Source organism: Larus michahellis, chromosome 14 (genome assembly GCF_964199755.1).
Source record: "Larus michahellis chromosome 14, bLarMic1.1, whole genome shotgun sequence".
NCBI classification, from domain to species: domain Eukaryota; kingdom Metazoa; phylum Chordata; class Aves; order Charadriiformes; family Laridae; genus Larus; species Larus michahellis.
The window spans coordinates 14,085,195-14,111,934 of NC_133909.1; the positions used below are offsets into that span (position 1 = coordinate 14,085,195).

Sequence of the window (26,740 nt, forward strand, 5' to 3'; positions counted from 1 at the left end):
AGCAAAACTAACAATTTCTTCTGCAAATTATTTCTTAGTAATGAGTTCTTATTAAACAATAAAACACCCTTTCCACAAGGACTGTTTTTTCCAATTACAGCTCCAAAGTCAGGCTGAACTAATGGCTGCTTCTTTCCGTAGCTTCTTTTGGTTTCCTTACTTCAGTTAGGTCGGTATGATTAATGAGCCCACTCTGAGCCATACTTCTACACTTACTTCTGTCTTAAATGCCACGGTGCCATTCGTCAGGGGAAATTCCACATTATAACAAAAGTAGACTTGAGACAATCTCCAAATGGGCCACCGTCAGAGCACTTAGCAGGTTTCAGTTCACACGGCAATACTTTCTAGTGGAAACAGGCAGACTGGACTTCCACTAGACAGCCGAGCAGCCCCAGCGGTATTTCTGCAACCCTCACCTCGGTGGCCAACACAGTGGACCCTTCTAGGAGCTCACTGTCTGAACTCCAACTGCTGAAGTGAATTTTCACGATCTGAGGCACATTTCATGGAAGTGATCTCTAACCAAAAGCTGAACTGATCCCTTCCTTTTCAGATTCTCTCTTATTTTGAACTTCCAACTCCAAGAAATGTATAAGAAACTTAGCATCACTCAGCCTATAATTGCAAAGTCCACAAAATCAAGACAGATCAAGCAGTGTAACAAAATCTGTTACATTCTCACTTTTGATTCCCCACAGCACTTAAATATTTCTGCTTCTGCTTTGAACACAGTGATAACCTAATTAGCGTGACTGGATACCAACATAATATTCCTCAGTACATATTTGAGCCAGGATTTAAACTTTAGCATTTTTCCCCATGATTGCACTTATTCTTTCTAGGACAGCTCATGGATGAGCTCATTACACTGGCAGCCATTAGTTTACCATAGCATAAAACTGCAAACCCACTGATTAATGTCTCTTGAAAGAAGTGATAAAAAAAGACAACAGGAAAGAAACATGCCCAGAAAAAAATAGGTCAAGTTTTGTTCATGGTTGAATACCCATACATTCCTTACGTTGCAGACAGCTTACCATTCCAAGATAATCCACCCCAGTAATTCTAAAATTCTGAAACAGTCCAAAGAAACGCAGACTCTATGTAATATACTGCACAAAAGTTAAAAAGGGAAAGTTAGCTCTTCTTGGCTTAGGTGCAAAGCCAAAAGCATCCCCACCTGAATGACGGGTCTGTAACGCAGCTGCCTAACTGAACCGCTGGCACCTGTGCTAGGAGACCGAATTTCAACCCAGTAACAAAGAATTACTCTACTAATTAACTTTGAAAACTATGATTTTGTTACAGAAAGACATAATGCTTCTCTCTTCGTTCAGTTGTGCTAGGCTCTTTGCTCCCTCACACCAAAGAAAAGCATGATACAGTGAAAAAGTTCACACCTACTTGATGATAGCTTCATGGGAGCGATAGTTCTCACACAGCAAGATCCTGCATGGAAATTCTGCAGGGTAGTGCTCATAGAGCCGATCAAGCAATGAAACATGAAGGTTTCTTTCCCTGGCAAATTCACTGTAGACAAAAGGACTGAGCTGTAATAGACACACACACACAAAGAAAATGTAACTAAATAGGTGGACTTGGAATTTCATGCTCCCAACATACGTATTTTGCATCAAAACAAAAAGAAAACCTTACTCTTACTGTACATTCATAGTTGGAAGACATATACCATGGCAGTTCCATAGAAGTGCCCATTCCTACTGTAACAGGGACAAAAGACCAGCATGCTCTTAAAAGGAACAATAAAACATTCAGTTACTATGTAAAGAGGACAGAAGAATCCTTATATCTACGGGTTTCCTTTGGCAGTTTGCAGAGATGAATAACTCAAAGCAGAGAGCTGTTTGACCAAAAAAACCCTCCAAAAGCATGTTTTGAATGACATGACACAATTACTCTGACAAGCACTTTACTGTTAAGTTACTACCACAAATAGTACAGATCAGAAAACATAGAGATTTGTAACACAATTTTAAAAAGTTAAGTGGGAAGTCATGGGAAAAACTAAAACCCAAGTAGCCTGGTTACTATTACACTAAATTACTACTGGGCTTGTTTAAGAATAAAAACATCCGCTACTACAGCAGGAAAAATAGAAACAAAGTTGATGAAAAAAGATTTTTAAAATAAAATTTTAAAACGCAGAAATTAAGCCAATCTATTTTGACTGAATGCATATGACTCAGATTCTGAGTTTGAGTTTCACTTCAGATAATCCTGGATACCTCATAGAGCAGCTTCTGTAAGAACCTGAGCTATACATCAGCTCTTGACGTACGTAGCCTGAGCCACACAGGCCACATCCAGACTCTGACCATCCGGCTGGGCTGATGCGATCCAGCCTTAAGTGGGAGGAATTCTAATCTCTTAAAGAGGACTTTAGAGATCTGTATTTAAAAAGCACTTCCGAGCCCTTGGCATTACTATGATTGTGACTTGAAATGATCCACTAGTATTAAATCACAGGTGGCAACACTACTTTATTACTATAGCAAAGCAAACATCCACTCTAATCCTATTGTGAAGTGTCAGGAGAATTAAAGGCAAATCTATAAAAACAAATAAATCTGGCCTAAATCAACAAAGCAAGTAAGGTTGACTTTTCCAAGCATACTTTCTCATGCCTTCGGGCTACAAAGTGGCATGCATAATCAGTGTTTTAAACTCTTCTAAACTCTGAATGAAGCAATTCCTAGGCACATTGCATAAAGGCAGTGGTTAGTTTCAGTTTCCTGTTTCTTACTTGTTCAAATCCTTACCAGATTATGGTAAAACAAATCTTATAAAATAAAATAATTAAAAAAAAAAGTTGTCTAAATCATAATACTCATTCTTCATATTCTTCAATTCTTTCAGAAATCACCAGAGAATACGAGTCATAAAAAGTAGGAGAAACTCCCACCCTGACTGTAACAATAACTATCCCTGACCTCACGCAGATAAAATCCCTTGAATTTTCCTTGGCTTCCCCATCTATTATATGACCAGTAAAATTTATGCATCGTCCTCTTTAAAACGAAATTTTACTTGCATATAGTTCAGTGGTTGACGAGCCGCCCAAGTCTGTTCTACAACAGATTTCCTACGTAACTCACACGCTTTGTGCCTCAATTCCCTCGCTGTAAAACGGAGACAGCAGCGTAGTCTCGCTCAGCAGAAATACTGGGAGTCTACCTGAGACATTACGAGGTATCCACATACCACAGAAATTTGGAGCAGATAAATACCTTAATTGTATAAATACAAATATTATATATACACACTTTACATTCAAAAACTCTATAGCTCTTACCTGCATATGGTCTCCAGCCAAGACAATTCTTGTGTTTTTATTAGCTAATGCCAGAGGCATAATAGTTTCACACTCCATAGCCTGCGCAGCTTCATCTAACAGAATGTGTGTAAAAAAACCTGTAAAATAGATATCAGCAAATAAATGAAACCTACAATATGATAAAATAAACAGCGATATCAATACAGGAAATTGTACGAAAAGTTCTGTATTCCGATAGTAACCAAAACTAGAAAAAAATTCAGAATGGCTTACACAAATTAATTTCTAGCAACTACTAGAAACCACACAAACAATTTTCAAACCCATCGAATGACCAAGAGCGGTCAACTGACTGCCAGCGACATTAGCAGTAGCCCACAGATCTGCCTTTTTCTTCTGATATACGTGAAGTTAAACTTTTATCTGAGCTCTCCTTATACTGAGAGGAAACGCCTCTTGGCAGACCTCCCTCAGCAGGTTTCTCAAATCTTAAAATCTTTTCATCATCATGAGGCTTGAAGAGCTTTGGACAATGACAATGAAGAGGACTTCCTCATGTACTTCAGTCCTATTAACTATTTTATATACTAAATTTCCCATTAAAATTGCACACATACCTGAGCACTTTGCTGGTTATGGGCTTTAAGGAATGTCGGGGGGAAAAAAGGAGCAGAAAGTGAAGGAAAATTGAAATTCAATCTTATGATAATGTTGGACCAAAAAGGTTTGTTGGGGAGGGGTGGAGGGAATGGAAATCCATGCACTGGATAACACACACTTGAAAAAAAACGGGCCACAGTAGGTTCATATTTTATGAAATGTAAATTCAGGATAGGTATGGAAGAGAAGTGGTTTTATATATACACCAAGAGATATTAAGGTTTAAAACAAACTATCAGAGGACTTAGTTTGCCATCCAATTAAGATTATATACATAAAAATGTAACAATTTTCTTTGGAAAACATGGATTTCATAAAGTTGCGCACACATTACTATGGTCTGACTGTACGCAGCTCATTGCCAAGCAAAGCAGTTACTTCCATCTGAAGTCCTGAAAGACTAAAGGCCCTAAAGACCTGCAAATATTTACCATGAATTCCGTATTAGTTTTCTCTATTGCAACAAATGCCTAAATGTAGCCATAAAAAATTAACCGTAACAACTTCAGTAAAGAAATTCCACGTTCTCCAAAAAGCAGATGGATTTCATTGGGAGACCAAGGAAACAATAAACCCTAAGCAGCCTCTGCCCCCAAGAAATCAGTCTAATATATCGCAGTTTAGAAAACAACCCGAGAAGTATCACGTTAACACAGCACGGGTTTGTACGTGTGGGAGTTGTTTGCAAAGCTAAACAATTCACAAAACAAAAACAAAAAAAAGCTCTCCGTGCGTATTTATGCTTACATGCTCCACTGAGTAATGACCATAATGAGCATAATACTCAAAGTCAGAATCTCAAACAGAATTTTCCCTCTTGAATCTCAGAAACACCAGATCATACAGTACTGCTTCTTTATTTAGGGTTTTTTTTTAAACAAGGAAAAAACAGAATAAGCAAAAGGTTAATTTAAATGCCAGCAGTTTATAGCTTTGTAATAAACATTTATTCATTTAAAAAAAAAAAAAAAAGAGAAGACCATTTTAAGATTATCATTGTTTATTTTTTAACAGTTCAAAGAACTAAGTAAAGAAGTGACACTGATAAAAGGAAGATAATTTTCAAAGCACGGACACTTCTGGTTTAGAAATTATTTTACCTGGTTCAAGATCCAGTTGACACAGATACTGTGATGTATTTAAAGTAACAACTACTACTCGTTGCTTAAGAATGTCTTCTTTCTGTGGCATCTGAAAGGTGGAATGTGTGCTCGAAATCAAACAGTACTGATGCACAACTGGGTGGACAGTCTTTACCCAGCGATTTCTGAAATATACCCTAAAAAAGAAAGAGGGGGCTTATTTTCTATACAGCTTGAACACTGTGACAGCCTAATATTTCAAAGGCTAATATTCTGTTTTCTGATAAATAAAAGTTATCTTCAGAAAGCAAAACATCACAACTGTGCAGAATTACATGCTAAAATGTCTTGGATTTCCCTTCCATTATTTGCTGCAGTGCAATACTACATACACAAAACAGTTACCAAGGATTCATTCACATGTGAAAATCTGTACATTCTTCATACGTTTCAGTTCTGCGACCCTCAAATCAACGTCTATTTCCTTTTAAACTATCAGTAAACTCATGTAGAAGAAACATTTCCTCAGATGAAATATAAATATAGCCCACAGTCTTGGAAGTGACCGAGCTGCAGTGGTCTGCACATTTCAACTGCAGCCAAAGGATCTTTAAAAAAATAAAAAAATAAAAATAAAAAGCCATTAATAAAATCCTGTACTTCTTACACACACGCTGCATGTCTCAGTTATAACAACCAAACAGGAAGTATATTCACTTTTTTCTCACGCAGGGCCATAATTACACTACACCGTATAAAAGCACCCGCCAGCAGTGCCGAAAAGGACGGCTAGACTCTCAAATACCAGGACATTGCCAGCAGAGCACGGGACTTCAATCATCGTATCATGAGATCGACGACGAATTTTTTTTTAAAAAGTGATGAAATGTTACGACCAGTCTAATGGAAGAGGAACAGGGAAGACACAAAGACTATGCCCCAGAAAACAGCGTATAACTAACCCCACCGATGGCTACAGAAATACACCAAAGCACATCAGCTGCGGATCTGGATAACGACGTCAAGGGCTGCTGTACGGGGTGTTCCGCACAAACAGGATCTGTATCGAGTACAAACTGTGGATCTAAAGTGGAAGCTTTAAACCACAGGAGACTATTGTACAGATTTTAATATTTAGAATTAAAGCTACTTTAATTTATTCCAAAGAAAATTAAGATTATTTCAACAAATTTCAGTTCTAAATATGGGATTTAATGCTGTTTGGTTTATCTATTCATCATTTATTTTCTTCTGATTAAGTTCTCCTGCGTCCATATTACAAATCCCACATCATTAATGAAGTATTTAGAAAAGTGTAATCAGGCACCTAAGTGCAAAACATGTTTGCAGTGGCCAGACTGTGGATATCACGTGTCCAGCCACGTCTGAAAATTACAGCTCAGTTCCGTATAACGTGAGAGAAACAATTATTTGGGCCCAGCCCGGGAGCACACGATACACTCCGGCACCATTCTCACAACATGAACCTTCTAATGTTACCCCAGTATATTTGTTTCTTATCAGCCATCAAACTGACAATCTGTGTTTGATAAAGCGTTATGACATCAATGTAACAACACGCAGCCATGGCCCGACGGCTGGAGGCAGGTAGCCGGAGAAGCCCTGCTCTCTTCACCCCAGCCATTCAGGCAGCTTTTACACGATTTAGTTTCTCACTCTTAACTGCAGGTAACGCTCACCTATCGCCCCACAGGAGTGCTGTGAGGATTAATGAGTTTATCGGGAGTTTATGTTTGTAAAGCACTTTGAGATTCTTGGATGAAAGGTGCTATTGAAATGCAAAATATTATGGTTATTAGACATTATTATACCATGCACTGTCTTTTAGTACAAAAATTCAGCTATGTGTGACTCACAGATTGGCTGACAGCGTTTCAAACTGCATTGCTGCTTATCCGTTCATTTCTTTTATTTTGATGTGAGATCAAAAAGGTATCCCAGAGCTATTATTCGCCATTGGCATAAAAACACCTGCCAGATGTGACTACTTGGAAAATGTCATGATGCAAGTAAGCCACACTGAACAAGCGATTTCTTTCTCAGGTGCGATTTGGGCTAATAAAATCTCCTGTAATTTCATTATTAGGGTTTTTTTCCTGAAAGCTAGAGGAACCCATTACAAAAACGGGTTTTACCAGCTTAACATGAATCATAACATTTCCCCCTGCAACACACCCTTAACTTCGGATTAAAGCAGGCACTCACCTTCTCATCTCAACACCTGCCTACGCAGAGTACCCGAACGCCAGCGGCGTCGGGCAGTCACTAATCAAACATTCATCAGTACCTGCGTTCTATTGGTGTGCAGCTATAGGTACAAAGATGAGCAAAAACTGCAGCTACAAAACCAAAACCCAGCTACAGCTCACATAAGAGTGTATTTCCTCACATCAAGACTTTAATTCTGGAGAAATTAAAACCTTGAAGGCTCAGGTTTACCCAAACCACAGGCAGTGAAATTACCAGTGAACAGAGAGAGAAGCACATTAAAATGGAAATCCCAAAAGACTACAGACGAGGGACTCAGTCTTCTGCAAACAAAAGCACTGAATGTACCCACCGTAGTTACTAATGCTGGGTTAACATGCACAGCATCTGCATTTCACGTGGAAAGTCATACCACTTTTATCTCTAAATGTGGCATCTGGGTATCTACGAAAGCCTTAATTTCTGTGGAATTCTAGCCAATGAGGCAAAGAATGGAACGAGCTGCCAGCTAACCTGTCTATATTTCCATCAACTTTCCAGCCATTATGTCAAAAAAGAAATTTGCCCAAGTATTTCTATAAAATGCTAGTTAAATTGAGTATTTTCTAATTTTCTGTGGTTTGCTTCCATTGATAAAGTTCCATCAAAGTATCAATTTGTACAGTAGACTATTTGCAAAAGCAGTGAATTTAACTCGGTAATTAAGATTCACAATCATTTCCTTGTTCATGTTTCAGGCTGGGATTGCTCTTAAATCACTTAAAATACATTTCTAAAAGTGAATAAAGTGGGAGTCGAGAGTCAGAACCTCCGAGGGAGGCTAAACAGAGGTTCATTTGCACCCCTGTCCTGCAAGTGACTCCTCATGGCTCCCTACGACAGAGTGAATGGGGACTAAATTTACGTTTTTCAAAACTTCTTTTCCCTGTTCTGAACTGGAAAACACTAATTCCTCCCAGCTCTTGATAAAAAGGCCGGGATTCTCCCTTCAGGCTGGGCTCCAAAGAAATCTTCTTGGATAAACTCCAATCCCAGCTCCTCAGATTTTGTGCAGTCAAAAGATCTTTGTTTCAGATCACCTGCAATCCCTCAAGCAAAAAGAACACAGAATCTAGCAGTCTCGTTTCATGCCTCTGCTAAAAAACCATAAAAAAATTAAAAAAAAAAAAATCTAAGTAGTCCCAAGAAGCCTAAAGAAAACTTTAAAAGCACCTGATTTCCCTCTTCCATCTCTTTTCATCCACCTCCAAGGGGAGGCTCATTCTCAGGAACAAGTACGCTCCTCGGCATGCAGAAAACACGTGAAAGAGCTGTCTTACAGCCTGACAGTTAACTTTTTAAATCAATCTTCCTTTGAGGATAGGCATAAGATAGAAGCGAGAGTTTCAAGAAAAAGAAAGTAATTGGCTAAAGAGGCATTTATTTTACAAACTAGCATTTGATAAGATAAATTAGTACCGTTTTCAGTATGAGAACTTTACTCCAGGCAAACTGGAAAACAGGGCAGTGGTCCTTTAAAACCTGTCGGCGCTTTGGTTTGGGTTTTGGGGTTTTTTTAATTCAAATTCTGATCTGCTTCGATTGATTAATTTTTATAGTCTGGGTATTTCCTGATGCTAGCAGCCACGTACTGGAGGTACCTGGTTTCAGGCCACGTGCGGTACTTACACACCTACGTTATGATCAAAATATTTACAAAAATGACCCAAAGAGATTTCAGCTGAGATCTTTCAAACAGAATCAACTTACAGTCTGTCATTGCTGAACTGATAGTTAGCAATAACATATTTAGGAAAAAATAAAGATAAAAATATTAAAAATGCAGATAAGAGCAACGTCACCCTTCTTCATTTTCCCCTAGTATTACATACAAAACTAGCGTATGGATACAACTAACTTTCATTTTTAAATTTAATTAAATTTTATTTAGGTACAGAACTTAGACTCGACATGAATTCTCGGTGTTCATTCTGACTTTGCATTTTCCAAAGGGCACAGCAAGTTATTTTGTTAGGAAAAAATATTAATTTATAACATGATATTTAAACAGAAACCCCCAAACTCTAGGCTTCGAATTGTTGTGTCGTATCACCGGCAGGATAATTTATTTAGTGTGTATGTCTTACCCATCGAAATTTACAGAAATATCTACAGCTTTCAGAACTCAACGGTAAATAATTAAGCTGTCCTTCTTTAAAAACAACATAAATATTATGGTGTTGCGCACTAAGCTATGCAAACATCTTTAGCACGGATTCTATTCACCCAACTCATCACTTGTAGAGTAAATGAGGAACAAAACCTAAAGCAAACTCTTCAGCCACTTAAACCACATCAAACTCTGCAAGCAGCACATCCAGCGTTCATAATTAACTCTTTCTACTCCATGTTTCCTTTACAATATTGCAGGAGGCTCAGAGCAGCCTCTTTAAACTAGCGATAACGAATTTGATTTGAAAACGTATCTTGACAGCAGCCAGTAAGAAAGGTAAGAGATCCATAATTAATTTTATGCCAGGAGGCTCACGTAGCTCTAGCTTTCAATTCAGATAAATTGACCCTTTAACTCCCGCCAGACCAGGCCGCCATGGAGTCAGCTTTCAAACAACGTATGCTTCTCAATTAGACGTAATATTTTTTATTTCAAAACACACATGCGTGTGGATCCACAAATAAATGTGTATATATATTTACACAATTCCAGAGGTGCCTCCATTTTCTAGAACTGCAACTTTTCCTAGAGGCATCGTGACTATTTGAACAACATCATGCAATCTCCAGCACCACTTTCTGAAGCTTCATAACAAATACTATGGCAATTATACTTAAATTCAAACATTCGGTGACTTTTAAATTATGTGCTGTAATTTTCTCGGCAAATACGTATTTATATTTTAACCATAAGAAAAATCCCACTTTTGTTTACGTATGGTTTTCATAAGTATTTCTGAGATTGGACTATATAGTTGAATACAGAACATAAAAGAAGGTAGCAAAAACCTGGCAACAACAATAAAACTGTATTTAACTTTAACTCCTGGCGCTGTTAAATCACACTGTGATATTCCCAAAAGTGTTAATTACACGCATTTTTACCCACCACAAAAATCAAGACAACACACAATGCTTTTCATCACAAAGTGCTTTACGAATCACCTTAAGACAATCTGTGTTAAAATACAACCAGATCAAAGGTAACTTCAAAAATAAGCTGCCGCCTTTGCCTTGGTCAGATCCTCGGCGTCTGTAAAATGTCACACGGCAACTAACGCCAGCAAATCTAAGAGAATTTACACCTGTTGTAAATCTAGCCCTTTCACATAACTTCATCGGCTTTACTGACACCGCATAAAATATAAGTCCAGGATGGCTTTTAATAGCTAACAAGTAAACATACAGACTCGTTTTCTTAATAATATAATAAACTCACATACTGGCACTCAGAAAATGATGCCCGTAATTTAAAAAACATATACCAAGCTAGCAGTACACATTATATATTGTGATTACTGTGCAAAATATTTCCTGGGGCAGGTTTCTGCCCATAAGTAAACCCTCCTTAACTATCTCTATGCAAGTTGACCCTCCTCGCTCTTAAAGCTTCCACCTCTTCTTCAATTTTTTCCTTACCTGATTTCCCCCAAACACCCACGGTAAGTACATTTAACCACATATACAATGGCTTCAAACTGACTTATCAGAAGAGGCCAAACTACTTGCACGTGATTCTCTAAATATGTACCCTATGACACCAACATTTTTCTTCAAAAAGCCAGGTGGGTAGCCCCGCTTTCCAAATGATCATTACAAGTGTAAGTCAAAATTTTCTGGAATTAAAATACAATTAAAGTCCATTTTATTTTATCACAGTAGCTTTTAGAGAGCACATCAAAAGTTTGCTCATTAGGAAAGACACATTTATCAATAGAATAATAAAAGCTTAAAAAAGGATGTCTTTATTTTTATTTAACAAATGACCCAAAATTACGTTGACAATGTTTCACATTCTTTTTAGTCTATGTTTTTAAAAGCACTGCTGGTAACGCCAATATGCTTTTATGTTTTAGAAGTTCTTTAACCTTTTTTATAGACACCTTTTCTTAAGAATAGTATTTTACAGATACATAGTAAGCCTTAAAAAAATACCTGAGAGGTCTTGCCTGGGGGTTGCCTGCTTCTACATATGGATGTAAATAATCCTTTATGTAGAGATCAGCAGCACTATTAGAATGGGTGCAAATGAGAATCCTGCTGGAATAAATGGTGCAAATAAAAAAGCAATGAAGAAACAGAAAACAATTCAAAGCAGTAGAATACAAAAAAAAGGAGACAGTGGCCATCTTCCTGCACATTTTTCTCTTAATGGAACTAGTCACTAACCTACCATAGTTGGCATGATTCAGCCCTTTAACTCAAATCCTTCAGCTATGAAAAGATTTAAAATTCAAACAGTTTTTCAGTAATTATTTTATGATTATTAATCTAGACTTGATTTTAAGTAAGGAACAGCTTTTCTATCTAGCATTCTGCAAAACTTTCCATATCGAGCAAATCACAGTCTTTCTACATATCGTTAATTTTATTTAGTTTTGTTCTGAAGGGAAAATACAGGCTAAGACAATAAAATTACCTCATCATTCAAAACAATGACAGATGGCTTGGGGTTTTGTTTGTTTTTAAGCTGGATGGAAATTCTCTATTTCTACCTTTCACTTGAATTTAAGCAAAGAATTACATCTTCTCTGCCACTCAAGTACTGCGGTGTATTCAGTGCCCCATCTCACCTAGTATCCTGTTGTTGGAGTATGTGCTTGACTGCCTGAGCCAGAGTGAAGGTTTTTCCTGTCCCATAGGGACCGATGATAAGAACAGGAGGCAGTTGTATGGACAGTGGAGTAGTGATAGCCAGAACAGCCTCCTTCTGCTTAGCGTTTAGTCGAGGGTCCAACTGCTCATCCCATTGTCTGCACACAAGGAGACAACAGAGGTTAAAACCAGAAGCTAGGAGACTCCGCTGTTGGTCAGAAATAAACGAGGTAAGATTTTAAAAGCTTTAAAGAAATGAAAGAGCCCATACGCTACTGTATTGATTGCGTCATTCTCAGGCACCTCGAAACAGATCAGCAAGTCTAGCAGAACAATCACATGCTTTAATTGCAATACTTTGACAATATTTGCAATCAATCAGCTGTGGTTTTTTCTTCAAAAGGAATCTAATGACTTCTCAATTTACATTATCTCACCTCACAATAATTAACCCGAAGAGTACACATTTTAGAAAACATATATGCTGCACCATCACCTGAGCACAAAAGCAAGGAGACGTACAGTAATTTTCTCCCATTGCTATGCAAAACGTACTATTAGTTATGTTCCTTCCCTGCATTATTTACATTGTCAACTTTAAAAGTCAATAGTTACACAACCCCAGGGCTTGGTAAAAACTATCTACCATGAAATTCAAAAACAATTAAAAAACCAATGGCTACCAATTAACTACAAACTTCTCTTCTGTTTTTTCTTGAGATCATTAAGGCACATACCTCTAATGAGAAAGCAGTCTAGAAGAAGAAAAAAAAAAAAAAGGCTTTTTGCTGTAACCAGCTAGCAATACCAGCATTAAGTGGAAGATGCTTTCAGAAAATTCCAACGAGCAGAAGAGGTTAAAGATTTGTAGACACAGTTTTTAATGTTCCCACTGACAGATTTAAAAGTAGACACGCACAGTAAAACCCACCTGTCACTGTGGCGCATGTGGCCATACTTCAGTAACGTGATCTGCTCTGGGACAAGCCTCTTACACGCTGGGAAAGGTTCTATTTGGTAGTAGTTAGCAACAGGGAGTAGAATCAAGAGGGAACTGACTGAATTCCTAACTTTTAAGACAGCTATGAACAACAAGCTGGCAGGAAAGTCTAGGAAACACTGAAAAGTAACAGGCACGCAGAACAAAAATAGAAGAAAAACAGAGGGACAGAGAGTCTGGAGTCAGACAGAAGTACTGAATCTTAAGGTGGGGCAAACCAAGCCACCGGATGGAAAAAAAAACCATGCTTATTACATTCACTTAAGCTGAACTACAATCATTACATGTATCACTTTTTATAGATATATACACAAATATTAAAAGATTATACAAATAAATTGTATCAACTGCAACCGGTGTGTAAATTTCTGTAAATAGAAATTTCCTGACATAAACCGAGGGGACAAAGTTCTAGCTTACTTGACTTACCTTCTTTTTATTGAAATCACTGCTTACTTCCAAACCATTCCTAAACGCTATTTCCTTGTAAGATTCACTCAAAACTTAACTAAGTGAAAAGATTGTCATTGACCTCCATAAGCTTTGTAGCGTAACTATGCAAAACCCATTCCCTTCTTTCTGCCTTTACTGTCAAAGCTTTGATGGATGCAGCATCCTCACCCAGAACACTGCACCCACCCTGCCATCGTCTCTGTCCCTCCTGCACTTCCAAAGACAAACTAAATTTTTTCCAGTAATGTTTGCCTTACATTATCTCACTGTCTCAGGTTTCTGGCCAGATCACTTTCCTTTTAATCCTTGAGCTATCTTCTGATTTGTACTGCATCACAATCACGTTCTTAATTCTCACCTTCGAGACCCCACACAACTCATCGCATGCTGTACAGGCGATCGGTTCCACATACCGCTCGTTTCCCTGGTTTCGAAGTACAGAAACCTCGTGCCTCTTTTATCCTTCCCTCCGCAGCAAGAATACTGACCATATTCCCCGAGCAACACAGCCCCACGTGCCTCTTCCCTAATTTTCCTCTTTGAGATAAACTCTTTTCACTGCATCAGCCTTAAGTTTCCTTAAAAGTATTTCTATAACAGAGGGGTTTACATTCATAAAGGAAGCTGTATGGCATGTATACAAAGACTCTCAGGACTGCTTGCAAGTGCAATGCCGGTCCTTCCAAGAATCCCTCCCACACCTTTCTTAGTCATCCCGCTCAGTGATATATCCCAATTTGGGCTCGTTACATCAAACTCAGAAGGCACTAACGGATCGCTCCTTGCACACAGAAGCTCCTGCCCAGCAAGCTCCTCGTAACTGGTATTTCCATTCCTAGAAGTACCGCGCACGTTTTGAGTGAAGACCAGCACAACAGTAAACAACAGCAGCACATTTGTTTCCTACAGCTGCAATGCCTATAAACCCACGGCTGACCCGCAGGGAAAACCAGTCACAGACTCCAGTCCTCAGAGGATCAGTTTGCTTGGTTTGGGTAGAACGGTTTCGCTCCCTTCTCTGAACCATCCTCACCCTTAATGAAGAGCAAGGCACGTTTCTTGTTCCAGGGCAGATTTCAGCCATCTGTTATGAGAAATTCAGTACTGCATTACCATACAATCTTTGATATTAAAGCGTTTGTATTCTTGTACCTGTTGGGACTCCAGGGTATGGTGGGAGTCATGCTGACATCTGGAAACAAAATACTGTTGTCCTTAATCCTGTCCAAGGCATAATGCATTTCACAGAGGGGTAAGCGATTTAACTGAAACTGGAGTTCAACCTGCAGCACAAAATGAATGAATAAATGAACAGGTGAACCAAAACCGATAAACTTAGGAAACACTCGTTAGACTTTGCTGCATATGAGACATTTTTATCTTCCTGTAAACTACCGACTCTCAGAAGAAAACAGCAAACATCATTCAATCAAAAGATCTGCAATAAAATTAACTTGCTCCTTTTTTTTTTTTAAGCAAAGATAAACACAGCATTTGCTCTAATGTAATTTTGTGGTTTGACTTTTAAGGTTAGATTCCACTGTACTTTCACAAAAAGGGAAAACATTCTTGAAATTATTTTTGGAATACAAAAAATACTTCCAGAAAATATTATTGTCCTAAAACATTGTTTTTAAAAATACAAGCTTTCATCCCTTTTTGTAAGAGCAACCTTGAAACAGTGACAGGCGAGAAATTTTTACAGATCACCAGATGACATAAATCGGATGTGTGACCAGCAGAGATAAAACCCAAACGTTATTTATTTCTAGTCAAACACTCTGGTACAATATAACTCACCATTTATGTTCAACTGTTAGAACTCTCCAAAAGTTAATTTCTAACAATTAGTTGCTTATCAATACATTCATTTTTTTTGTTCTCTCAATTACTTATATTTTAATATTAGTAAATAAAAGATAATCCCAACAAAATCCTGGTACAAAGCCAGAAACAACAAGCAGAGCACGGTAACATCCCCGAGTAAATCCAGAACTGAACGACGGATAGTGAAGTTAGTTTGTATATTACACACACACTAAAAGAGCAAAGAGAAAAATACATGCTAAGTCTGAACACTGGATAAAAGCAGCTCCTGGGGAAGCAACTCATAGAAACAGCTCGCTCAGATTACCATTCACACGTGTTTAAATTTGCAATTATTAATCTCTCCAAAATCAAATTAATCTGATCAGAGCACTGTGTCAAAGAACTAAATGTTAACAACACAGAAGCCTTTATACAAAATGTGACACAGATTTGCACTAATATAAAACAGCACAAAAACACCCAAAGCTGCTGAAGAACTGCAAGTGACTGACACACATTTTTAGGTTTTTTTCAAAGCAATGCTATCTATTGCTAAGTGCTTGGGTAATTACTGTGCTAGAACTCTAATGAGCATTTTGTGATTAAATACGAGTAAATAAGTACCTTTCTGAGATTTACAATGAATTGTGCGCATGCTGACGAACAGCCAGCCAAATTACCGCAGCCCGTCTGGAAAAGCACCCATACAAAGCAGACCCCTAATATTTAAAATTTCTACGGTCATCTTTACTGATAGCTTGCATACCCACTTTAGAGAAGCTGGTTCTGTACTAATCGGAACAGACGAGCTGCAGCTGGTACCTGGGCACCGTCCCTGAGGAGAGGGGGCGAAGGTGCAGATGGACACCCCCTGCCCTCCCAGGGAAACGCCACGGGGGCGACACGTCATTCTAAATGTACCCCCCGTGCCCAAAGCAAAAACCTGGTCTCAGATCTATTCATTTTCTCCTCTAGCACGCACCAATTCTCTCTTAATCAGTCCATCATTACTTAATCATGCTTTAATCTCACGATAATTATTGCTACCGACCAGAAAGTTCAACAAACACAAAGCAATACTAGAATATATTTTTGTAATTATCTTTTATAACAACTTATATAAAGACTTTAAAAAGTCCTTGTCAACTAAAATAAGTTTCCCATATACATTACAAACAAAACCCAATATGTTGTACTAAAGATACCTGTGGTTATCAAAATAAGACAGCAAACTTGGGAAAAATGGGGGGGGGGGCGAGCGGGAAAAAGAGTTGGAAAAGCAGACAATCATGTCTCTAAACACGACATGCCTCACCCAGAGCCATACAAACCATACAAACTTCTTCTATGGAGGGGAATTGCTCCTATGGAGGAATAATTTAGCCTTCTAGATTTAACTGCTTGTTGGGCCTGACGCTCTGTTATCTGCCCAGAAGTCACTTCCTACCACGGGGATCGCAGCTGTAAAAACCCTCTTGTGCACCAGCAATGTTTCCTACTTGAAGATCATCTCCTTCAAAAGGATTTGCAAAACACAGCTCGTAGCATTTCCTTTTTCTAGCATATTTAAATATTACACCGTTCATACTATTATATAGCATGTAAACTCAACACTAGCTTTGCTGTAGATTAACAATGTTTGCTTGTATCGCTGCAGAATGTAGCCAGTAACTTCCCATCTCTGGCAGATAGAAAGACATTAAATTTTCACCTTTATCACGTTTTACAGCAAGATGTATAGCCATAACTCTGAAGAAAAGGGCGGTAACAACATGGAGTTCACCGAAGTGATCGTAACTGCTAGGAAAACTTTTTTTAAGTAGGACACACGAATGTTTAAGAATGTTTTTTCCCCACTGTTCCACCATGTATTTCACGGCTACTTTAGTAAATACCCTGGTCTTCAAAAGCAGCGTGGTTTGGCACTTGTCAAGAACGACAGGGCCAGCTCGTCCTGCCAAGGGGGCCCTCAGGCCTCCTTCCGAAGCTCCGTCCTACCCAGCTCCACCCGGCGCCCCTCTGTCCACCCAACAACGTCCCCCAGATGTTTGGAAAAAGGCTTCCACACAAATGCAATGGTCCCAGCCTCACAGTTTGATCTATACAGGAAAAAGATCTTTCCTCAGACAGATCCAGGGCTAACAAAAGACCATCCAATATAACAATGATAATTTAAATGCAGAAAATCTGTGATGCTCATCTGAACAACGGTGTAACAGCCCCTCCTGGGAGTCCGAGCAAGGTGCCTAGCATTAAATACCTCTTATTATCTACCTGCATTCACCACTGTTTTTAACAGCTTGTGATTTGTTTTGGTTTTAATGCAGTTTGGATTGAAACAAATAGTTATATTTGCTGTTGCAGAGTACCAAATGAGGCCATCTGTGAAGGAGAGGCATGTAACCTGCTTTAATACACATTCCACAATAAGAAAACAGTGGGAAAGGAAGTTAATCCATTGCCAGTTCCACAGAAGAGGACACAGAACAGAGTAACCACTCCAAAAATAAAACAGTCGCATGTTAGTTTGGTCACCAAAAAGAGCAGCAGCCAAGGGGGTTTAAAGCACCCGTTCTCTCTGCCCCACCTCCGTGAACGGCACTTGATAAAGGCAGAATTGTCTATTCATTACAGCTAAGCCAGAACTGCCAAACAAGCCATCAGGAAGTTTCCAAGATTAATTATTAGAAGGGAAAAGGAAGCAAACCACCTAACTTAGACAAAACACACAGAAATAAAAGCTATTTTGTCAATGTTTAAGAATCGCATAGGGAACACTACCTGCACTGAAGGCAACAGCAAAATTTCCAGCATCTTTAATAAAAATGCTATATATCCAAATTATATCCTCAGCTCTAACCTGAGGATCCCTTTCCAAATTTTCAGTCAATACTTAATCACAAAAGATCTCCTCACAATTAGAATTCATTGAAATATAGGTAATACTTTAAGGATTTGACTACCAGTTCACCGATATATGTATGAAGCACTACATGGTTTTACAACAACTTCAGAACCCAATTTTTAATGCAGAATAGATATGCTGTCTCAGGCGAAGTCTTGTAAGACGCTCAAAGGAAAATAAGCCAGTTACTGAAGCCGCAGCTCATTTTGCATTCCAGTGGAGGTTCTGATAGAATCAATTAGTAAGTTTAATTATTGTTTTAAGAAAACAAACACAAAGCCAAGAGCCCAGAACAACATAAGTCTTCCCAGACCAATTATCCATGTTAAATTAAGACATTAGGATTCTTGCATATGTTTCCCCAAAACAAAACGAATGGGAGGAGATAATAGTTTGGTGAAAATGCATTCATGTCAAGAAACTCCAGTGACCTTAATTTGAGGTTATTTCTGTTTAGTAACAAGATCGATCCCAAGGTCTACAGCGGACGCACACCGGGGATGGGTGAGGAGTTTAAGCTTTTAACCTAACTACAGCTTTGTCTTGTCTTCCCTTACATGCATTTACATCTAATGCACTATCTTGTTTGCAAAGTACACTATTTATTTTTCTTAAATGCATCCTCACCCATTTCCTGTTAACTGCAAAGTAAACAAAAGCCTGATCTTACTGCTAACACAATTTTCTCCAGCAAAAGTGTTATAACTCCTCATTTTGTGACTGAATGCCTCCAAGACAGACAAACATCTGCCTCGGATATAAGTGTCAGCAGAGTGAGAGTCATAGAGGCAAGTGTTATCATTCTGAAACACAGGATATAGATATAAAATAAAAGTATTTATTCACCTTCCTCACGCCTCCATCTACCAACCCTCATCATCTTCATCAGGGAAATACTTTAAGTTGAAGACTTTTCCATGGAAGGACAACATTCCTTTTGTTCTGCCATGGGCGCAGAAAGCAGCACAAACACCATTCATAACCTCAACAGACCTTATTAAAAATTAATCTCACCTCAGGCCTAGGAACAAATAGTGGAATCCACAATAACAGAAACAAAAAGAATAAGATTTAAAAAGAATGAGAAGATACAAAAATAAGGAGTCAAAGATGCAAGTTATCAAAGACCGAGTTCTAGCTGGCTATGTCAAGAGCAGCAAAGATTTTTTTTTTAGAGGGAAAAAAATAAAAGCCAGGAATAGAAAACTCCTTCCTTTGACTTTGTTAAGAAAAGGCTCCTGAGGTCTCCGGTGAGAAGAGCTATGATGGACAGAACGATGGAAGCCACATCAGAGAGCCTACGCTGGCAAAAGTCCAGGCAGCAGAGGGAAGCAATACATCGAGTGGGTTTAGAGTGAGGGGGTGGGTAGGTGTGGTGGAAGAAAGCCTATGAACTACCCAAACACCTACCTGCAGGAAACCAAAAATAAGACATAGCTTGCCTTTGGAGGTCCATAGAGAGGGCTTCGTATTTGAACCAGACATGCAAAAATAATGTCCAAGACAACTTTCAAATCACACTCTCAGAACCATGGGATATACGAGCAAAAATCTGCAAGCAATGCCTAATCACCTCAGAAGAATTTTGCCAGAAATTAAATCCATTAAAATGTTTTTTTACTCTAACACTTCTAAAATATTATTTTATTTTCCAAATGCTAACTCATCTATACACACAACACACCCATATAAATACATGTATATTTACGTATAAGAAGATTTCACCTATCTGAAATTCTCATCTGGGCTCTGCTTCCTGTGTTTGACGATGAATAACAGAATTCCTTTGCATGTCTTCAAGCAATTATTTCGGGTGGAGCCAAGACAGACACAATGCAAACCGTTCCCATATTAAAACCACTTCCACTCAGACTCACCTGCATTTCACAATCTGCCCGAAGATTAAGTTCTTCGCAGCATTCCCTGGATACCCTCAAGAAGATATAATCCTTTGTTTTCTCCTCAATAGCTGCTTCATAAACCTTCTCTTTGGTTCCTTGGGTCTGTGCTGACTTCTCTTTAGTGACAGGCAATAAATAAACAGCATTGACTTTGGTCATCACCAGCCGTCCAGCCAAAGTGTCTTCCGAAAGTGTTTCAGTGAGCTTAAAGCGGCCAAAAAGTTGTCCATTTTGGGCGTACTTTGCACCTCCAGAAACCCCGGTGAGCATGAAGCTTGCTACAATCTGCAATTGCACTTTTATGTTGAACCTGAGCAAGAAAGCATCGAGTCAGTGCAGAAAAACGCTCACAGGTACAGAAACTTCATGCATTCAGACTTAAGGTTCACCACCTGACATTTTGACTGGGTAACTTTTAAACATAAACAAGTACACAATTACAAATAGCCAAACTGGACCTTTGCAAGTATGTGGCTGTTGAATGTTTACACATTTTCCTTTTGACTATAGCCTATAAAACATATATTCAAAAGAATCAACATCTATGAAGCTTAAAAAAAAGAACCCTCACAAGAGAAAACCAAATACTAGATTTTCTGAGACCAAAATAATTTAAGAGTGAATCAGAGTTGCTGTGTATGTCCCAAAGCAGTAAAAACTTCTTACAATTTAAATAATTTGTAAGCTTATGTTAGGTATTCAAGGAGAGACGTGCAGGTAAAGAACAGAGTAAGATTCCTATTTATGTATCTCTTCCAGGCTGCACACCAAGGATGGTGATCTACATCTTAAAAGGTAAATGGTATTATACCTATAATTCAGAGGAACTGATTAAAATGCCTCGAAAAAAAAATCAGGATGTAGGCATTAAAATGAGATAATGTTATTTGAAATGAGGGACTGGCATCGCAGGCTCAGCCACAGAAGCCATCTATCCACGGAATTCCTATTAGCAGCAAGTTCCTCCTGTAATCGGAGACGTAAGACATTCGTTCTTTGTAGTTACCATTTTCTAGAAGTCACATGCACAACACATTAAAGTGACTTATTAGCACGCTTCTTTGACCTCTCCCCAATACACAGTAATCTGCTCCTAGAGTCTTGGGGTTTTTTTTAAACAGATTGCTTCAACCTGGTTTTAAAAAGGACAAAAGGGGGAAAAAGTCTGTCACACTAACAATATTCTGTTCTCTTCTCATCAGCAACTTTTTCCAGAATTTGCAACAAAAGTAAAACACAAAGGTTTTCACAAATGAAATAAAATCTCTTGGAAAAAAAATTCATTTTCTTTTAATACTTTTCATTTCATATTGGTTTTATTTGATCCGTTCTTCTTATAATTTCTATTTTAACCTAATAAACTGGTAATTTATCGTTTAAGCCCTGCAGTGTCAATAATCATAAGCCTGTAACAATAAAATCCAACATTTTAGCTCACCTGGTAATTAATCATCTACCAAACCAATCAAATACAGTTTTTCTTATGTGGCAAATCGTCAGTCCTGCACACAAATTGCGAGTTTGCCCCCTTGTGGTAATAGTTGCCTCTTTACATAATACGGGCATTAAGTCACTTTCAAATTTCACACTCCACTCCCAAAAAGCAGGAGATGAAGACGGATTTGTTTGGTTCATCAGTAACGGCCGATTACTGCAGAAGCTACAGTTAAAGCAATCACTCAAAAGCGCGTACTTCAGGGAGCACACTAGAGTTAAGTGCAATCCTTCCAGTTTCCACCTGTGCTAAAAAAAAAACCCAAAACAAAACCAAAAAAACCAAGCTTTCTTCTATCCAAGCACAGCACTATTCAAAGGCGCTATCAGCAAGTTAGCAACGTCTCAAACTGCTCATATCTCATTCAGGTGATTGTTAAAATACTACATAAAGCATGTAACACAGTAACCAAGAGCTCGGCATTATTACTAAGATACAATCACTTGCTATTGTTAATTTCTTTTGTTAAAACTTTCCTAAGCTGAATCCCTATGCTACTGAATGTGCATCAGCTCATTCTCAAACGTGGATTTGTGAAAACGCGCCAGGAAACAGTAATACTGCCATTCTGAGACAAGGCACCAGTTAAGGTCTTGAGAAGGGACTAGACCGGACCTGCTGTGGTAAAGGGAAGGAGAGCTTAGAGATTATCGAGCAATTTCTATTGAGTAAAACGACACCTTCTGGCAAACTGTTAAACTGCAAAATCCTCTAAGGATTAGATTTAAAAAAAATCAGAAGTTGCGTCTTTCATCCGTTCCTCACCCTTGCTTTCCAGATTCATACAAAATAAGGTTTTCAGTCAGGCTTATAGAAATCAAACAAAAACTTACATTTCCTCCTAAGCACTGCAAAATCCCAGCCTAACTGCAGTGTTAATGAAACTAGCTAAAAAAAAAAAAAAAAAAAGCCTCTCGTTCATATTTAAAAATACAGAAATTAAAGAAAGACTTCATAAATCATTAATCACTCAGTACCAATACAAACAATAAATTCCCAAAAGGCAAATAAACCCATTCTGAACAAACCCCATATAACACCTCCTTATTGTATACGTTTCCTCTTACATTTATATACGTGGAGTTCAGACGGGTGTGCAGTGTGACACCTACCTACATATCAATAAATTTAAGACATAGTAATGAGAACAGCAAATTTATTTTCCAAAGTCAGCATTTTAAGTTTTCACAGCTGTGAAGATACAGATACATCTGCTCTGTAATTCTGGTAGCAGCCAGCGTGCTGCGTGGAAGGAGCTACGTGTCACCTCATGCACAATTTAATGTTCATACAAGAAAATACACAGTAATTTCTAGGCACTCCAACAATTTTACGCTGTTTTTCTTTTGAACATGCAAGGCAGAAAGGGAAGAGTTTTAAAGACATCAACAGATGCATGTAGGCAAAACTTTACAAAACTAAACTAGTATCAGGACGAGAACATCGTTTAGCTTTTTCTTACAGACTATGCTTGCATTTGGAAATTGGGCAGCAGCAGCTCCTTTATTCTAACCTTTATTACTCTATTTTGTGATGTACTCATGTGGAGTGACTTTTACAAATGCCTCTTGAAATATTAGAATAAACATCTTTTAAAAGTAAAGCGCTCTGAGGCTATCCAGAATGAACTCCCTTACAACTGAGTTCAAGACTTCTTAAAGCCACCGCAACCTTCATCCAGCGCTTTTCAGCAGCTCTGCTCAGGTGATTCCACAGAAAGTCTGAAACAGTGTTTTCCTAGAAAGTGAGAAACCATCAACATTCTTAAAACCCAACAATACACTCCAATCTGAACTGCAGACACTGGTGTTATTGCAGTCGTGTCATAAGAGACCGTGTTGACATCCCTACCAGTTTTACGATATGGATACACAAACCCATTAGAGAGTAGCAGCTCATCAACATTTTCACTCACGGCACCACTTCAGAGGTATCACAGCCCACTTGCGTCTGTGTTTCTGGGCCCATTTCAAGGCTTGCAACCCTGACACTGCACTAGAGAACAGCAAGTGTGTGATCTCAGCCGCAGAGGATCAGAAAAGTGTGCTAGTTTGAGCCTTGTTGCAATAAAGTGGGTCAGCTACAAGATCAAAAGAATATTTCTGTCATCAGCACTATCAAAACAGATGATTTCAAGAACATTATTAAAACTTCCTTTTATTCATCTACTAGATAGAAAAAGAAGAGCAATAACTTAGCGCTGCACCAAATTGTCCAAAGGGGAAGCATTACACACAGAAGTCACTTATTACTCTCTCACTTCCACGGGCACGCTGCTCTTTGGTTTCCTATGAGGCATGAGAGCATAATTCTCATCGCGAATATTCACTCAGTAAAAATATTGTTTACTTTTATATCATATTTCATAATGTTTACTTTAAACCCACTTTTGTTTTAAAAGCCCTTAGAAAAGTCAACCTGCTTATAAATAGGTATGATGGAGAATATTTCTGTATGCTGAAAAGAGTGTTCAAGCACAATTCCTCCCTATGCCAGATTCCAGCTCAAGAGCAGACAGCAGCAGCGATGAAAGATATGAAAATAGTCCAATAAACTGCCCTGCATCTGAGATACAAAAGAGAAATGGAACCATTTTTCTGCTTTAAAAGCATCAGAAAGACAACTACTCATACTATTTTCTTCCTGAATTCCAGAGGGGTGAGTCAGCTGAACCTCTGGAGTTCCAGGAGTGGTTCATCTTAAAAAGACACTGCTGGTTTGGAACTCAAGTAATTGATAGAACTAAATTTGCTACCAAATTAAGTTAAAGGGAAGTTAATCCTTTTTGACTTTCCGTTCTGAGTAGTGTTAACACTTTAAAACTCTTTCGTACCACAGGAGCGCAGGCAAAATTTTAACCACAAATACCAATCTACAGGAAAAAAAGGCCCCATGAGAGTCTATGCACGGGAAGTTCACATCTTTTTCCTAACTCTGTATTTGTTCATGCAGCTAATCCAGTTGGGTAATATGTACATGATACCTAAAGATATTACATAATAAAACAAAAAACTTATACTATATGCCTTTTATTAGGAACTTCTATTCAGAAGCAGCTTTTCAGACTATTTAGAGAATAAATATAATAAAGGCAGCTGCCACATCATTGCAAGATCAGAGCTTGATCCCCCCACAATTCAACTTTTTTCTTAAAAAAAAGAAAGAAAAATATTTTACACTCCCCCAAGGCCTTTTACACAAAGATTTCACATATTACTTTGCTGTAACCTACTTTCACCACGGAACAAAAAGTATTACTCCTCTTATTAGTATCTTTTTGTATGGAGCGCCAAAAAACTATGAACAAAAATAATTATTATCCAGACATTAACAAAACATTGTACAATAGCTGTTTTGCGCCTCCCATCACGAGCACAGACTGAAACATACAATTTGTTTTAAATGAGTATCAGTAACTTATATTTGTTAAGTGCTAGTGACCTTTATCACAAGTTACTATTTCCAGGCTCATACTCAACTTCATTTCCAAGCGCCAGGAAGACTTAGTATCTTAAACAATCACGTAGGTTTAACGGAAACAGTTGCCATTCTAACAGGACAGCGAGAAATATCTAAGAAGTATTTTTATGAAGGTATCACTTACTTGCTAACTTCCTTATACTGTGCTATTTCCTCAATGTACAGGAGGTCATGTAGCCGTGACTGATAGTTGCTCTTGGTCAATGATTTGTCCAGCACAGATTGTGTAAATAGCTGGTCAGCAGACAGAGGGATTTGGTATCTGGTAAGAAGGCTCTTCTCCAATTCAGTAGTTTCATTAGGCTCAAATTCTACAATAGTCTTAGAAGTGGAATCCCAACGCTTAGCTGTGGTTAGTAGCTGTTGCCGTGCATGCATCAGGTATTCAAGATCTGGATGTAAATACATAACAGGGAAAGGAAATAAGTTCAAACTCTGTATGTGTTTGGGTTTTATTAAAAAAACAAAACAAAACCAAACCAAACCAAAAACCCAATCAAGACAACAAAAAAACCACAAAAACCCCCCACTACTAAAAACACTCCCGTTAGAGATAACGAACTAAACGTAGGTAAGAATCTCCTCTGCCTACAACAGCTTTAGTAAGTTCACTGCTAGTAATTACCACCTCTATTTTTCAGGTGTACACAGAGAGCAAGCAGGCTCTCAAACAGTATCAGAAAATAAAATATTCTACAGATAGAAAATAAAATAAATACAGACAAACAAGGAAAGCACTTTTATTTTAATAATTGCAAGCAACTTTGACGGACTTGGCATCACGACATGCTTTCAAAGCCTAACTGCAACATCATCTCATTTCAAAGATATCAAGTAGTGAAGAACCTTGCAATATGCACTATAAAATTTAGACAGTAATAAAAACAAGTTGATAAACTGCCTGGTAAGAAATCATTACATTTGCAACATTGTGAAAACCTTTAAAAAAATTCTACAGTGCCATAATGTGTGTATTCTGCAGACAGTTGCAGTATATAGATAGAGTAAGTTTGCTAGGAAAAACTTTGGAAATGTCACCTAACATGATATACACTTCGAAAATTAAGAGGAAATTAATTTTTCAGTATACCCTAATTTCAAGGAGCACATAGCTTAAATGAGAAACAGAAGACCAAGCACTGTCTACAGCCACCCAAAATATATCCATTAACGCCACAAAACCATTATGACAACAGCGCATCAGTTCACAGAATGAGAGTGAAATTGCAAAGCTGAAAATATCTGGCATTTATAGTGAAGCTATGGTATCGTAATGTATTATCTCCGAGTAAGATTTAAGATAGGTATCCAGGATATCACACCAACGCTGAAAGAATGTGGAAAAAAAAAAGACATTTTCAAATTCAAATTAAATACCGAACATCATCTTGACTGTCTTCATTCTAAATGGAAGGAAAACAGCTTTTTAGCAAAAGAAATCTCAGTTCAGCTTGACTATGACTATAGGAACGTAGCTTATCTTACTGGCTAACTGCATAAGTATGTGTTCACTAAGTCACATTTAAATATCTACCTCGAGCCTGAACCATGTTAGTAGCTACAACTGCATGGCAAGAAAAAGTCCATGTTCGTGTGGTTTCTGTGTTTGAAACATCTCACCA

General features: G+C 38.1%; 1 protein-coding gene across 4 annotated transcripts in view; it reads right to left on the reverse strand.

The window, feature by feature from the left end:
- HELZ (helicase with zinc finger) overlaps positions 1 to 26,740 on the reverse strand; it is an 89,810-nt gene that overhangs the window by 28,295 nt on the left and 34,775 nt on the right. For 2 of the 4 annotated variants that reach the window (XM_074608168.1, XM_074608170.1), the window contains 8 exons: positions 25,243 to 25,510; positions 20,120 to 20,453; positions 14,681 to 14,811; positions 12,054 to 12,233; positions 11,416 to 11,517; positions 5,059 to 5,237; positions 3,317 to 3,435; positions 1,408 to 1,553 (listed from right to left, as the gene is read on the reverse strand). In XM_074608168.1, the coding sequence (XP_074464269.1) occupies positions 1,408 to 1,553; positions 3,317 to 3,435; positions 5,059 to 5,237; positions 11,416 to 11,517; positions 12,054 to 12,233; positions 14,681 to 14,811; positions 20,120 to 20,453; positions 25,243 to 25,510 (1,459 nt within the window). Of the gene's footprint in view, positions 1 to 1,407; positions 1,554 to 3,316; positions 3,436 to 5,058; positions 5,238 to 11,415; positions 11,521 to 12,053; positions 12,234 to 14,680; positions 14,812 to 20,119; positions 20,454 to 25,242; positions 25,511 to 26,740 lie in introns of all 4 variants that reach the window. The other 2 variants (XM_074608167.1, XM_074608169.1) reach the window with 1 other exon arrangement.